Source organism: Montipora capricornis, chromosome 2, assembly GCF_036669925.1.
Source record: "Montipora capricornis isolate CH-2021 chromosome 2, ASM3666992v2, whole genome shotgun sequence".
Classification (NCBI taxonomy): Eukaryota; Metazoa; Cnidaria; class Anthozoa; order Scleractinia; family Acroporidae; genus Montipora; species Montipora capricornis.
In genome coordinates this window covers 56897580-56914410 of record NC_090884.1, presented here as the reverse complement: position 1 = coordinate 56914410, position 16831 = coordinate 56897580, and the positions used below count along the sequence as shown (strand labels likewise).

The 16831-nt window shown below is 39.9% G+C and overlaps 1 protein-coding gene across 1 annotated transcript; it reads left to right on the top strand.

Moving 5' to 3' along the window:
* Positions 1 to 5470: 5470 nt before the first annotated feature.
* Positions 5471 to 16024, top strand: LOC138027087 (short transient receptor potential channel 7-like). The gene is made up of 6 exons (XM_068874592.1): positions 5471 to 5629; positions 8215 to 8414; positions 12785 to 12983; positions 13576 to 13755; positions 14385 to 14423; positions 15708 to 16024. Exons 1-6 carry the CDS (start codon positions 5471 to 5473, stop codon positions 15840 to 15842), a joined length of 912 nt encoding a protein of 303 aa, XP_068730693.1. The 3' UTR covers positions 15843 to 16024.
* Positions 16025 to 16831: the final 807 nt, after the last annotated feature.

Below are 16831 nucleotides of genomic sequence, written 5' to 3'. Positions count from 1 at the left end.
AACATCTGCATTCCCTACCTGGATGATGTCTTGGTGTATAGTAAGACCTTTGATGAACACGTTCAGGATGTCCGACAAGTTCTGCGTCGACTACAGGAGCATGGTATAAAGGTAAAGTCATCAAAGTGCAAGTTCTTCCAACGACAATTTAGATATTTGGGGCGGGTTGTTTCTGGGCGATGGCTACTCTCTAGACTCAGCGGACACGGCCGCTGTACATAACTTAGCGAAACAGAAACCAGCAACAGTGGGTGATGTACGTAAATTGCTGGGGTTCTTGAGCTATTACAGACAATACATCCAGGATTTCTCACGCATAGCTAAGCCCCTGTATGATCTCATGGTTGGCCCGGATCCATTGGCTAGTAATTATTTTAATTAGGGTAACATGGACAGAGGAACGTCAGAAGAGGCTTGAAATGCTTATCCATCGACTGACTTCTCCTCCAGTGATGGCATTTCCCGACTTTACAAAATCATTTGTGCTTCATACAGACGCCTCCCAAGAGGGACTTGGAGCTGTATTGTATCAAAGAACAGGATGGAAACTTGAGAGTTTTAGGTTATGCCTCTAGGACACTAACTCCATCAGAGAAAAACTATCACATGCACGAGGGAAAATTGAAGTTCCTTGCCCTCAAATGGGCGGTAAACTGAGAAGTTTTTCGTGATTACTTGTACTACTTCACCTCCTTCACTGTCTACACCGACAACAATCCACTTACTTACGTGCTATCGTCAGCCAAGTGGTCCGCGGTGAGGCATCGGTGGGTTGCAGAACTGGCAGATTTTAATTTTAATAAAGTATATCGGCCTGGTAAATCTAACATTGACGCGGATGTACTATCCCGCCTGCCACTAGACCCCAGTGAATACATGTAAGCCTGTACTGCAGAAATGGAAAGGGATGCAATCTTTGCAACAAAAAAAGCAGTAATCCATCAGAAAGAAGAAGCTACACCCTGGGTGGCAGCAGTCTCAGCAAGTGTTGGCATTGTGCACGCAGAACCGGCCGTTACAGATTTAGTGTTCCGACAACTTACTTCAGAAGAAATACAAAGAGCTCAGCGGGAAGACCCCGATATCTCACGCATCTTAGTATACAAGAAACGGGGATATCCACCATCAGGAGGAGAACGAAAAACGAACGACGACTCGTACAACATCTTCCACGGTTTTTACCACCATCTTCTCTGGGGGGGGGGGGGGGGGGGGGGGGGGGGGGGGAAAAGCAAAAACTTACAGTAAGTAAATGTATGGGATTTTGGCCGAGTTTGAACCGCTGCAGCGCCGCTAAAAAGAGACAGATTTCCAACTTTTGCCGCTACTTTAAATAGTTTTATTGATGTCATTCATTCAACGAAAAATAAGGCCATTAAGCAAGGTATGACATCTGTAAATTCGAATAATAAATTTTCTCATGTTGCTTCTATTTTCGCGTCAAGTTGCCGTGATGATTTTAGAAGGGTTTGTATGGAATCTTAAAAATTCATTTTTGGTCGTTGTAGCCTGAATCTGTTCTTTTTCATGAAAATAGCTAGGATAAATGTCTTTTAGAAGACACTATCACTGTGGAAAGCTGTCTCTTTTAGCGGCGCTACAGCCGTTCAAAGTCGGCCAAAATCCCATAAATTTACTATAAATTTTGCTGTGGTTGCCCCCCAATCAAGATGGCGCCAAAACCGTGAAAGGGTCTATTGTCAACTGAGATACGCTATCTTCCAGGAGATTCAAGTTATCTTTGCGCAATATGTAGGTCTAAGAGAACTCGATATTGTTTTGGTTCTGTATATCATTATAGTGCAATGGTAGATGTCTTAGGTAAATAGCCCCTTGAGAAGACATGTGGTTACTTGTAAAATACTAAATCCCAGAAAGATTGAAGAAAATAAACCGGAATCGAGAAATATTAATTTGGCTTCGAGGCTGACATTTTGATCATTTTTAAGTTCCGTTACAACTTCATTTCTACGACAAAGTTTGCGTGCACTCTGAGCCTCTGACAGCTTTGTACGACACAAGTTCACTGAAGTTATCCCTATCGGGCAGGGTTAGTATCTGGATGGGTGACCTAAAAAAAAAACAACTTTGAAACAAATATTGGACAAAAAATTCTGATTTAACGCTCAAAAATGCGCGTACTGAGCAAGGTACAGATTTTGTTAGCCTGCTTTATGCGAAACAAATATTGATGCAAAAGTAAATAAATATAGATACACAGTTTTTAGGAAGACCAGAAGAAGTTTTCAGGAAGTGTCGATCGAGAATAAAATATTTTGCCATCAGCAACAAAATTTGCGAAATGAAAACAACTCAAATTTTGAACCGAGAATATAAAAAGTTACTAATGCATCAACGAAAGACATTTTTGTGAGATTTTTGACACGTTCAATATTTTTATTGTACATCAAATTCAGCGGGAGCCGTTTTCAAGTTACCTTTCATGTTTACTCGCGAAACAAAGGATACATCTGTGTCAAAATGATGGCAAGACACCGGGTTTTTGTTTTTTGTTTTGTTAGTTTGGTTTTTTTTTTTTTCAACACAAAGATCACAATCGCCCATCTCTTGAGGTTGACCATTGTTTCTGCAAAGTCCAAAATTTACTCTCCTAGACGAGGTTATTTATCACCTGGTCATTCCATCGGTTTGGAAATAGCAGCTGCTTTTTTTACTCATTAGCGTCACAAATTCTTGCCAATTTTGGAGCTCATTTTGTTGAAACTCAAGCACGCTTTCAACAGACCTGGTTATGTTAATGAGTTATGCACGCGCTGCCGCTGCCGGTCTATTGTCACCACGGACTTACACTTACACTCTTACAATCCGGTGACATAGAGTGTAGTGCACTTACAGTGCACTACCACAAAAACGGATATTTTCTCTTCTCTTTTTTGAGTAAACTGTTACTGCTAAGAGATTTAAATCAAAAGAAAAATAAAGGTAGAAGAGAGGGCATCCCCCATACATGCCCTTTTCATAGGTTATATGTCTTATTATATTTTAGATCGAGTCCCACGCTGTACAGATCTCAAGGGGATTCTGCAAAAGCCAATCACATGGCGGGAATGTGTTCCGCGTGGAGACACGCGTCCTTCGCGAAGTGACGCGAAACAAAATGGCGGAAGATGCGGAAAGGAAAATTGCTGTTCGTTTTGTTGACGAAAACGACTACAAGAATATTTCGACCAAAACGCTGTTTGCAAAACAAGAAATTTAACAGAATCGCCTTTACTGGCTTGTTTTAAAGCAAAGAGAACGTCGTCGTTAAATGTGAATTCGCGTTTTTGTAATCGCTGCGCGACTATTCCAAGAATTTTATGAAGAACGTTAGCACTTGAGGAGATGGAACAAGTTCAGTCTTTGCAACTGTTTAAGTTGCTTCCAGCCACTAAATTCGATTATCACCTTCAGTTTGAATCAACCCCCATATATATGGCGTTGAGTTAAGGAATCGAATCCTGGCCACATTGGTAGGGGGCGGGTGCTCTCATCATTTCGCCAACCCTACGCCAACGTTTGAAAACACTGAATTTTAGGGAACCGGCATGGCGCGATGGTTAAAGCGGTAGATTTGGTCGAATCCAATTCTTCAGGATTCAAAAATCTCGTTTTTTGACCAATAAATGGATCTGCGATTTAGTCTTCGGTGATCCCGAACGCAACTCGTGCCTCCTTGTCGTTTATAATTAGGTTCCCCAGCGTTGGCATCCACTGCCCTGTAATCCATCAGCATATAAGCGCACTGCAGATAAAGGCGCATGCGCTTATATCCGCATATAGGCATAGGCGCATGCGCCCTTTAACGGTCAAAATATGCGAGTTTAACAGATAGACTTGAACAGAATACTTCTTTTATGGTACAAATTTAATTATAATCATAGTTATTGTCTTGGTTTATTCGTCTGAGCATCACACACTCAGCCTGAATTGCAACTTGATCTTGGTCCTTCAAGACTTGCATTTTTTGGCGTTTACAATACCGTTTGGTATTTTGCAACTATAAAAGGTCTGCGATGAAGAGAATCGAGGTGCGCCTAGACTATAAATTTTATAGGCGCATGCGCCTCTGAAACGGACATTAAGTGCCTATAAACGTCTAAAAATTTCATAAAACACGTTTATAGGCAACTGAGTTTTATATGCGATGGAATAGGGTAGTATTATGGAAAGTGGGTCCGACACAAGGACAGAGAAAATTCTGACTAGCTTGGATTAACGCATTTATGATTAATGTGATTGTGACTTTCTATACACGGCCAACATAATCACAAAAAGTTCAGTTCAACTGTGAATTTCATCACTTAACCATAGAGCACACCTATCTACATAAAATCTCTCTTTGTTGCAGTTTGTGGCGAGTGACAAATGTCAGGCTATCCTCAACAAAAGTCATTTATGTACGACTGGCAACATTGGCAGACGAAGACCCGAGCTCCAAAAATTCTATGGGTCTTTCCCGTTTTTTGTTTCTCCACCCTTCTATGTAGCCGCTGTATATATAGTTTTGCGATTATGGAATCAGTTCTGTCGTTCCGGTTGCTGTAGTTTCCGGTTTGCTGCGTGCGCCAAGGAACAGTGAATGCTGCCGTCGTTTTCGACTTGTGCGTTCCGAGCATCCCTATTCCAAGTTTGTTCAACCACACCATGTGTTACTTGGGTTTTCTTCTCGCGGCATCTTGAGTCGCAGCATCGTTTTGAAGAAGAGGTTTGAAACAGCAGACAAAGGACTAGTGTGGACCGGTTAGATATATCTCCTATTTTTTTTTTTACACTAGTTTTTTTAGTGTCTTTGTTATAGCCAGCATCTCCGAGCATTTAACTATCCTGACCAAAATAGACAACAAAGTAGAAAATCAAGGCAACACTGGCAATGCATCCTTTTCCTTCGAATAGTGAAGTGAGTAACGTCCCACATTGTTATGAACATTGAGGGGCTGTGACAAGGGGAGTAGACCCTGGGAACGAGGTTGGGGCTGTGAGATGGGGCCTGCGGTTATCGTCTTTATCCGAGAAAACTAGATTTCAGGGGAGCAGGATGGTGCAGTGGAGAGAGTACTCGCCTCCCACAAACGTGGCTCGGGTTCGATTCAATACTCGGCGTCAGATGTGGGTTGAGTTTGTTCGTTCTCTACTCTCCAAGAGGTTGTTCTCCGGATACTCCGGATTTCCACTTGTGGAAAAACCAATGTATGATTCGATTTCTATAAGCAGCGTCCCCAATTAGTGCCCTAGCCCAAAAAGTCTTGAGACTTAAATAAAGTTCATTCCCATTATCATTATCATTGTCATTATTATTCTTATTCTTATTATTATTGTGCTGAAAGCGTTAAATGAGTCCATACTTGTTTCTCTTTCAGACATTGTTATCCTTGTATTTGTGATTGGCCATGTTGTGCAAAAATTCCTGGCGTTCTGGAGAGAGGGATGTTTCATTTACTTTTCAAAATGGTGGAATGTTGTGGACACGATGATCATCCTCCTCTTTGGGTTTGCTTATGCTACGTGGGGTATTTCCTACGCCTACTTTGGGGGACAATGGAAACCAGAAAACTGCATTCATCCTTCAGATGTCCTCTTCTCAAGCGGCATCATCTTGGCTTTCTTTCGCTTGACGCATATCTTTCAGGTTCGTGCTCAAATAAAAGCTGTTTGTCTTTTGTCGTTTAATAGTGATGGGATCTTCGATTCGAGAAACATCCGGTCTGTCGGGAAAACAAAACTAACCCTAACCCTAACCTAACAATATCAACTCGTAGGTTGGTTTGAGAAGAAAGGGGAAAACCGGAAAACTCGCAGAAAAAAAAAACTCACGAAGCCGCGTGGAGAACCACAAACATTTAATCAGAGAGGAGAACCAATGAGCATTTAGTCGGTTTTAATAAAAGCTAATAAAGGTACTTAAACAATGAATGAAACCACATTCTTGACTAGCCCGTTTGTCTGAATAATCATATAATTATTTTGGAAAAAAGAGTATTTATTGTTGTAGGTATAAGAGGCCGAGCATCAAGTGACTCCAAGTTATTCTTATAGAACCCGAGTGACACTTGGACACTTAATGTATGGTCTCGAGGGAAACAGTTAGTAACCGACATACAAGAACACCCTAGAACACTAATTTTTACAGAGACACTACTTGACACAAATATCTAATCAACTACTTTAAAAACTTTTGACTTACGATACACTACTTTACCTACTGTCCATAAAGTGAAATTTAAAAACTAATAAAAATTTCCATTTGTTATAAAATTTGTGAATCGTTTTGTTCCTGGCTCTAATGTACTTTTCTGTTTTTATTTTCATGTTCAGTTTCGCTCGAAAGCATATTACATTGGGAAGAATACCATTCATTTTGCAGTGCCACAGATACATTTGCCTATCATTATCACATAATTAATGTGGGACACATTGAGGAAATCACCCCAAGAATAACATTCTGTAGGTTGAGACTTATCTGTTGATTTGTTACCGGCCTGACTGAAAAATATATAGTTCAAAGGCTTTCCAAAACTTATTTGAAAGAGGACAATTATTAAGCAGAGGATGTTATAAAGTTTCCTTCATATGGTTGCAGAAAGAGCAATAAAAGTTTTCAATGTAACCGAGCTTATACAATTTATCATTAGTGTACAGGATGGTATTTAGGACTTTACATTGAAATGCCTTTAGGTAAGGTTCACAAGTGACGGTACGTGGATGAACTTTTTCAAGTTGATCTTTAGTAATCTTAAATTCCCGTTGCAAGTCTATACTATTGTTTTGGAAGGCGAGCCTTAGCGCCAAATGAGAGGGTGTAATAGTGTTTTTTGATTTTGCTTTAACTACATCAAATACGCATTCAGAATGTTTGAAGGAAGGTTTCGATAGATCGGAAGTAGCACTGGAGTCGAGATTTCTCAATTTGGGCAGTACAGAATTGCGTAATCAGGTCCATGTTAAAAAGTTACTTTTATCTATTAGTGAGTGATCCTATTAAAAGAAATTAAATTACCTACGTCAAGTGAAGATCGTTCACACAGATGATACCAGCTCTAAAATACTGTCTATAATAAACAAGTTTGTTAGCGATTACTACCTCATTATTCCAAATGATAAATTGCCAATCCTTTTCCTTTGCGAAACTTTCACAAAATTCGGCCCGCCACTGTAGTAGTTCCCGATGAAATTTAGAAGTGATTTCTCCTTAAATATATTGAATATACGAGAAATAATCTGTGGCAACACCATTATTTACCACACAGCTTTGAATGTTCTGATAGAAAAGCTTGACCCAAACGATGAAATCCTGTCCAGAGTTGAAAGCTTTAATGCATTTAATTATGAAGAAAGTCCCATTCTAGCGAGTCGAATGCTTTTTTAAAATCAATAAATATTAAAAGACCAGGAATATTTTCAGTATCTGTGAATTCCATGGTATCAAAAAGTGACCTTACTGTTTCGCCTATAACGTGGCATGATAAAGCCCAAAATGGTTTCTTCTTTACTACTCTCCCTAACCTGCGAACCCTATGGAATTTTCACACATGGGGGTTGTGTACAATCTCAAACGTCTCCTCGAAAAGTTTCAGTTCGGTACCAACTCTTTGGTTTCCTCCTTCTTCGCTTTCTTTTGCATAATGATAATGATGATGGGGATGGCAATAGATGGATAGATAATCTTTATTGCCGTTCATAAGCTATTCAGTAATATTAAAAAATTATAGTTGTACATGTACATGTGAGTGAATGTTGTGCCCTTACAGTACTTGTTTGATTGCGCGTCCAACAGCCAGAGGGACTCTACCTGCTTTACATCACACGCAAGGCTGCTCCATGTCGCCTTGCTTTAGCTAAGGCCATTTTAATTTGTGTCTCAAATAATGGTTCTCAGTGATTTATGATGTTTCGATTGTACTTTGAGTTTTAAGAGGGCGTGATTTAGATTTATAAATGATAATTGCTCAACAAACATAGAATGGTTTTGTTTTTGGGATTTTGAACATAAATGCGTACCAACATATTCAACGATGTCTCTTCACTACTGCTATTCCTGTTAAATGATAAAAATTTTTGTGGACTTATGGCAAATGTTATGCATCGTATTTTCTCAAGAAGTTTTTTCAACATTGTTGGCTCTTAAGTCGATAGTATACTGAGAACCAGATCCCATTCATAACGTGCCAGACTCCGTCTTATTACGATGATGGTATCTTTCCTCTCTGTCGGCAGGTGGACTCCGTCCTAGGTCCCTTGCAGCTTTCGCTGTACAGAATGCTTAGCGACGTTTGGAAATTTCTCCTGTTGTTTATTCTGCTCTATGTAGCCTTTGTCACTGGATTGACCAAGATGTATGCCTACTACGTTGCGTCTCAGATCAAACTAGAACAGCGGAACATGACCCATTACGAAAAGTGGCATCCTTACGCCAGGTGAGTATAATAATAATACCTTTATTTATTACCTTTAGCGATAAGAATTACCTTTGGCGATAAGAATTAGATGCTTGCGCCCCCAAGGACTTAATGAGGATGATGGTTTTTACGCCCAGAACCGAAAGAGGCGCGCGCAAAAGATGATTATAAGATCTATGGCATTTTCCGTTAGGTGTTTAAAATAATAGCCATTTCAGTTGTAATGCGCGCGCGTTGCCTTAGCAATTCAACAATTTAGAAGTCCTGTACGTTAACGTTTAGTTACTCACCCTGAAGTAGATCACTGAATGTGATCGAAATATAGGTGGATTTAAAGGAAACTGTTCTCAGTCTTCATTTGTGATTAAGATATATTTGTGTTTATGAGGACGAGTGTGGAAGATGCTTGTGACAGCTTTATATATATATATACTTGAACACAAGAGAAAAGGCAAGTTTTAAACACGGTTATTCACCCTGAAGGTAGCTGTTTGCCACCGAAATACAGGTGGTGTTGTTTAAAACTTGTCTTTTCTCTTGTACATATATATTCATATATATATATATGTTGAAAAATACGGTGATGCCATGCCTTGTATTAATATTAAATAACTTGTGAAGACTTCTTAAGGCAAATTTATTATAATCGAACGTCAAACGTTTCGCCGGTTAGGCCTTCATCAGTGACTGATAAGTTATTTTACAAGACAGAATATATAACAAGTAAAGAACAATGGTCTTTGATAAGGTTCATTAAGCTTGCTAGTGTATGGTCAGGACACGTCCAATACAACCATTCATGATGGTTTCAGTGTTTCTTACTGATTTCGAGCGCTTCAATGATCTTGCGTGTCTGATGTTGTGGAATGTTGTTAAGTAGAATGTCCCATGAGATGTCTTTAAGCATTGGCGTATTGGTATGTCTAACAAGATGCTGATAAATAGTTTGTTTTTCCATCCGTACGTGTTCCTTGATTCTGAACCCAACAGTTCTACTCGTTTCTCCTATGTAAACTAAATGACAGTGTGTACATTCAATTATGTACACGCAGTTCTTAGATAAGCATTTGTTTACCTTCTTAGCTGATGTGCAGGTCTCACAAGCCTCGGGACACTTTTGTTGTTCCTTTGGTGGTCTAAAGATACTTGATAGCGGGCGACCAGTCATATAATGAACTTTGATATTATGAATACCTGATCGCTTGATTATTGAATACCTGATCACTTGATTATTGTTTTAGGTCCTCGTTGATAAATGGGACTTTTATATACAATGGGTCTTGTTCTAGTTCTTGTTCTGCGGGTTGAATATTACATGTCCGTAGTGTTTGATAGTAGAGGCCACGAATCGTTTGGGATATCCATTCTTCTTATGCAGCTTAGCGATCAATTTTATAGAGGCTCGTTGTGATTGTGCGTCAGTAGAGCGTGTGATGGCTCTCTTGATTCCAATAAGAGTTCCTCTCTTTAGAGATAACGGACCATGGCTGTCCCAAGGTGTTATGTATAGGCTTGATGTACAGTGTAGACGAGAAAGAACCCTTTTCTGGATGAAAAGTGACCATGGTGTCTAAGAATGGTAGACGATTGTTGTCAGGTGTTTCTATGGTGAACTTTAAGGCTGAGTTCAGGCTGTTGACAGTGGAGAGCACTGATTCTGGTGTAATGTGGTCTGATGACCAGGCTACAAACATGTCGTCAATATATCGTCTGAGGTGTACGTTGTTGTCAAACGGTGTCTGTATTCCTTGATCTAGACTATTCATATAGATGATAGCTAAGGTTGGAGCGAGGTTATTTCCCATGGCCAGACCGGACTTCTGCGTGTAACCTATACCTTCAATGAGGACTACGTCACTGGTAAGACAGAGCCGTAACAATGATTCAAAATCGTTATCGCTCAGATGTTGGAGCTCACCACAGTCTGATTTGTGTACAGAGAAGAATGTTCTTAATGCGCTAAAAATTCCCAGTGTTCCGTCTTCTTTGCCCTCTAATTGGATCGATCCGTGATACGTCCAGGCTGCAGAAACCTTTAATATTGTGTAAGGATGAAATAAAGTCAATAAATTCTTGCGTATTCCTGAGATGTGCGGGAACGAAGTCAAGTAAGCTATTCAATGACCTGGCTAGGAATTTAGACAAACGTGTGGCTGGAGTGTCGGTCGCGGCATGAATGGGGCGTCCTTTCAGTTCACCCTCTTTGTGATCCTTAGGTAGACAGTATACTGGGCATGGTTGCGGCTCACAGCATATATTAGCGCTTTGCATAATTCAGGGTGTCTCTTACTGTATTTATTGGCGATTTTATTTAGATGGCCGTTGAACTTGATCTGTTCCGTTCTAGGTTGGTTGAGCTTTGATAATTTGGGTTGATAATTGCCAGTGGCGATGGTACTTTTATGGAGAATATCTTTATACTGAGTGTTATCGATAGCGACCAGGCGCTTGGTTTTGTCAGTCGGTGTTATTACAACAGCCAGCCAGCTCAGCCAGCCACATTTTCACTTAATTGCTTAGTTGTGCTGATTTCTGTTCCTAAATTAACCTTGTCTGTTGTATTTCTCAGAAATGCCTAATGAATCGCCATCCAAACGGGAATAGGCTGGTGATCCTAAGTAATTAAGGCAATCAGTTGCTAATATATCCCCTCCCTATCTTATTGTACTTAGTTAATATCCAGGGGGATATGGCCGTGCACCACCGATCGACCGGGGAGTATTGACGTGATCCTGATTGCAGAGAATGTGTGAAATTGTCTCCTCGGACCTGACCATCTGAAGGCCAAAACTTTGTATGTGTTGTACAGTAATATGGGTTCCCAGTGTGGTTGGTTCAGTGGCTGAGTGGTTAAGGCATTCGACTGGTAACCTGGAGACCCAGGTTCAATTCCTGGCTGAGCCACAATTTCACTTAATTGCTTAGTTGTGCTGATGTCTGTTCCCAAATTAACCTTGTCTATAGATATACGCACATGCGCCCGGTTGAATATTACAATTAACACAGGCAGCCACCCGCGAATATGCCCCATCCTACTCCCCTTCATAATCACCGCACGTTCAAACATTGGTCCATATTGCGCACCACAATTCAGTTTGAGGTAGGCGCCCATTTGACGGGAGGTAAAAGAAACAAAACAAGTAAACTCCCCTTAAACATTACCATTGGTGCTCACGTACAACAGCGAAAAAAACTCTAGAATTGCATTGTCTAATCCTCGAGTTTTTAAGGACGGTCCCTACTAATTCAATGGTGTTTTTCCCCAGTTTGTGATTATGCAGGAAATGTAGATCTTAGCAAGTGTTATTGAAATCCAAAAAGAAAATTGGGGGTAACCACGCATTTTTTAAAGATAATTCATGAATAATATTTGTAAAAAGCTTTAAAATACGAAGCAATATATGGCGTTCTTTCTCAAATTGAAGCTTAATTATCTCTCAAAAATGCACGGTTACCCCCAGTTTCCTTTTTGGATACTAAGAGTACTTACTTAGTTCTACTTTCTCCGCATAGTTTTAAACCGCGCAAAAATATCCCTGAATTAGAAAGCATCACCGATAGGAAACCCGAGTATCTCGAGATGCGCAGAACGTATGCGCAATAAAAATAGTAGGTATCGTCCTTAAGTGAATAAAATATGATGAATATACGAGTGGGTGATCTTTGGGATTTTCCAATGGCGAGCCATAGGTTCATGAATGATGAACTATTTTATTATAAAAAAAACAAAAGCAAATGATGTTCGTATAATTGCACATCAACGCGTTAGAAGATGTAGAAGCACAGTGGTGTTCTTCTGACCAAATACACCGGCTGTATGCAAACCTCGTTACTTGACAGAAATGAGTTCCGGAAAAGAAGAACATATAAAGGTGTATTCTTAGTTTTCCTAACTACATTCAGTGATAATTTAAAATGATCCCAATTTGTACTACTTCTTTTAGTGTTACGTAGCCACAGATCATGCACTTTTCTTCAAATTTCTTTTTCACGGCTTTCGTGGAAAGAGACTACCGAGGCCAAGGGAGAGGGTATGATCGCCGGCTAGGCATCACGGTACTTTCGGTTCTGTCAATGTTGAGCAGCTGCTGCAACAAATGGTGATGAAGAGATCATGAAGAGTTGTAGAACTCACTTGTTACAACCGGACCCATTAAAAACCACCACTCAGCAAGATCAAGTAGCGTTTGAAGGAATACTTTTATTCACGAATTCTCTCTTCGAGTGAAATGACTGCTAAGGTACAGTCGTTGGTTTAATTTAACAATCTGAATCCAACGGGCTTACCGAAAGTAAACCACTGTCCTCAGGTAGCCTGCAAACTTCCGGATTTATCTGGTAATGATATATTGGACAGTGATGATGATACGTGCTTTTTCGCTTCACAGCCATGTGAATACGGGACTTGACCTGTTTTGGTTGCTTCTTGGTGTCTTCGAACATGAAAAAATATCGGTGAAAGATCCTGCTTTTCAAGCCTTTTCTGTCTTTGGTCATCTTTTCCTCATTGTGTACGTTGTCTGCATGGTGATCGTTGCCCTCAACATGTTAATTGCTATGATGAACAAATCCTTTGAAAATATCACGGTAAGTAGACAGGATCTTCCTTATCATGCAGTGATAATAACAATAACAACAACAATGACAACAGCAACAACAACAGCAACAACAACGATAAGGATAACGATAATGGTATGAAAGGGTGAGAGCAAAAGAAGATGAGAAAGTAGAAAAATATGTGGGGAGCGGTAAGAACAAAGGTGATACCCATAGTGGTAGTGGTAGGGGCGTTGGGAACAATATCACTGAGGTTAAAAGAAAATCTGAGGACCATAGGTGTAGAAACATCCATTGAACTGACTCAGAGATCTGTACTGCTGGGATCGGCAAGGATTCTTAGGAAAGTGCTGGAAATGTAGGCAGGAGAGGAAAGTACAATGAATGACGCTTCTTGGTTTCCTTGGACAACTGGTTGTTGCCCGGAACTATTGAAAACCAGATTCTATCTAAGATTATTAGCAATAATAATAATAATAATAATAATAATAATAATAATAATAATAAAATAATAATAATAATAATAGTGAGCCTTGTTTTTGATTGTGATGAAGTCAATTGTGTGTAACTGAGATAACGAATGAGTGTCACTTTTCTTTGTTTAATTCTTTGTTTAAACTAGGAAGATTCAGAGATTTGGAAGTTCTCCAGAACCCGAATGTGGCTTGAAAGCATTGATGAAGACAACGTGCTACCAGCGCCTTTGAACCTCATTTACTACGGTCTGAAGATCCTTTGCATTACCATTAACGTCATAATATGGATCATCCGTAATTTTCCTTGCCAATGCTGCTCTAAAAGGGTAAGGATCAACTGCTTAACACATGACAATTTCGATTACTGCCGCATAGCAGACTATGACGATAGCATTTAGAAGCCGCGTTAATTTGAAATTAGAGAGCTTTAGATTCGAGGACGAGAACGACTACTAGTACGAGATTTTCTCAATGAACAACGGAGAGCGCGCGCTAACCATCGCCATTTTGGCGGGAAAAACGTGATACCGTCGTCATTTTAGTACGAGGTTTTGCAAGAATGTCGTCGTATCAAAGCAAGTCAACAACACGGTAGCAGTTTTGGCATTTTTCGATCAGCAGAAAAGGTTAAGTTACCAGCAATAAAAATAACTGAGGAACCTACACTGCTAACAAAGAGTAAGATTAATCGTCCGGGTTATGAATCTCAGAATTTTCGGTAAAATCGGGCAGTCAAATCTCGTACTCGTACTCGTTCTCGTCTTCGTCCTAGAATCTTAAGGTCTCTATTAAAGCAGCCGATGTGGAGCTTCCCACAAGATTGGCAAGCACTAAGGCTACACTGACTTGAGTGACAATGCCAAAAAGAAAGGAAAATTATTCTGCTAAAGTTTGAATCCGTTTTTGCGCAATTAAAAGCTCGTTCATTATTCCACACCACTTTATTTGCTTGTAGGATGAGGAACAGGAAAAGACATATTCGGAGACGGACGGGGTAGGTATATGGCGATAGCATTTAGAAGCCGCGTTAATTTGAAATCAAAGCAGCTGTGGTATAATTCAAACTGACATAGTGACTGTCCGGAGCTTCCCACAAGATTGACGAGCACTAAGTTAAGGTTAGACTGACTTGAGTGACGATGCCAAAAACACAAAGGAAAATTATTCTCCCAAAGCTCGACTCTGTTTTAGCACAATTAAAAGCTCGGTCATTATTCCACACCACTTTATTTGCTCGCGGGATGAGCAACAAGGAGAGAAATATTCGGAGACGGACCGGGTAGGTATCATAAACAACGGCTTTTCACTCTGGCCGGTGAAATGAAAACCTTCGGATTGTCAGTGTTATCAGAAAATCGTTGACACTTGAAAAACTTACAAAATGTTTTTGTGTCGAAAGGAGGGACTTAATATTTCTATTAACTACACAGTAGCAACCTATTCTGCCATTATTTTACTACTTTTAAAGCACTTTGACCGTCATTCGCCCTAGGGAGCCATGGCAGTAAATTCAGTAGTAATTAATTTATGGTCTTCGTCGTATTACTTTCATAATTCGTGTAGTGAGCCCTAGATGGCAGGCCAGAGAGTAAGATACGATCCCTACAATGGACCTCACACAAATTTTCCTGCCTGACATAAGCTGGGAAAATATTTTTTTGCCAGATAAGCCCACGCTATACCAGATACAATGATAGAGTTGTGTCTAATTTACACGTGTGCTACAGAAACAATGGCAAATGGCAGTAGATCCCTGTATCCAAGATGGCGGCAGGACTTGCCTCGTATTGGTGTGTGGAGGCATGTAAGAAGTGTTCCCGAACTTTCGCGCTGCGCCACTTTCACAAGCATGTAATTGCAAGTGAGACAAGTTCACGAGAAATAACTGGTTTTGTTCTACTGTGCTGAGGCATCAGGGTTTGCTTTTTTCATTTAAATTTACCCAGGTTTTCCATATTGACTTGTAAAATTGTCTGGCGTTAGACAGACTAAAATGACTTAGAGACCCGCTCAGTAGGCAAAGGTTAATTACCTCAGCTAGCAGAGAGAAACCAATTGACCATTTTCAAGGCGTGGTAGATTTCGATTAAGATATCATAGTGGGATTCGAACCTCGAGCAACCGAGTGCAAAGTCAAGGCCGTCGCATGAATTTTCTTATGTTTTCATTTTGCTGTCGGACGAATGAACCAGGATAAAGAAATATCACAGAGATAAAAGCTTTATTGAAGAAGTAAATTGATTCACTCGAATGTTTTTGCTTTCTAAAATAAATCTAGCTTCGACTGAGGATAATGAAAAAACTGGTGATGGAATTTCTTAAAAGATGCATCAAATGCAAGAAGGAAGGAAAAGGCGAGATCAGAGACCAGAGTGATCTGACCATAACAACAAAAAGGGAAAGCATCGTGTGAGTGTTGTGCTTAAGTCTCGGAAAGGTGCAGATCAAGGTCAAAGGATCAGTGCACAGTGCACAGTCGCCGACAATTCATCTTAAAAGGGCGCTCTCCTAAGAAAGCTGCTAAAGAAACTGAACGTGGGGGATGGGGATGAACGTGTGGGTACGCATGTGTGTTTTTTATCTCGCTTTATTTATTTATTTATTTATTTATTTATTTATTTAGCGACGCCGAACTCGAATACAATATATATATATATATATATATATATATATATATATATATATATATATATATATAAAGTAGACCACTACAGCATAGCCAATTACAGTGGATCCCTCGTTAATTATTTATATAAAAAATACTTAATAACTAAAGCTACTAATATGTAAGCATGAAACTTGAGAGGAAACAAAGCGGAAGTCCAAATTGCTAAAAGCAGCACGTTAGCGGGCATAGGAGAGACCTCGCTGTGTTACACCTAGAACAGATTGTTCTCCAGGTTCTAATGTCGTCAACGTCGTACAAGTTCAGAGCCTTTTTATAATATTGAAGTAATAAACTTTTAAATGAAGCTAGAGAGATGTGACTTGTGCTTAGCTCAGCGGGAAGAACATTCCATGCGCGGCACGCACGTATGAAAAATGAAAGTTGATAGGTAACAGTTCTACTTCGGTTATGAATATCAGTAATAGCACTGCTGCTCGATGTCCTAGTAGATCTCGCAAATTGTCTAGTTACAGGTAAAGCTTCACTGTCTATGAAAACTAAGTTATTAACAGCTTTGTAGAAAAAAACCATGTCCAAATATTCATGCCAGTATGAGATGGGTAACAGATTTGTTAGTTGGAGGCGGGTCTTATAGGTTACATCACAACGGAATGGGAGCTTCAAAATTAGTTTTGTTGCACGACGCTGCACGTTTTCAACTCGTTTAAGTAGGCCAATGGACTGTGGTGACCATACTTGGGTTGCGTAGCCGAGACGGCACCGGACGATAGAGA

What these genes read in the sequence shown, in the direction of transcription:
- LOC138027087 (XM_068874592.1), top strand. Translation starts at nt 5,471, where the DNA reads ATGATCATCCTCCTCTTTGGGTTTGCTTATGCTACGTGGGGTATTTCC. An exon ending in GCTTGACGCATATCTTTCAG is followed by an intron (nt 5,630 to 8,214) that starts GTTCGTGCTCAA and finishes CTCTGTCGGCAG; the next exon opens with GTGGACTCCGTCCTAGGTCC. An exon ending in AAGTGGCATCCTTACGCCAG is followed by an intron (nt 8,415 to 12,784) that starts GTGAGTATAATA and finishes TTCGCTTCACAG; the next exon opens with CCATGTGAATACGGGACTTG.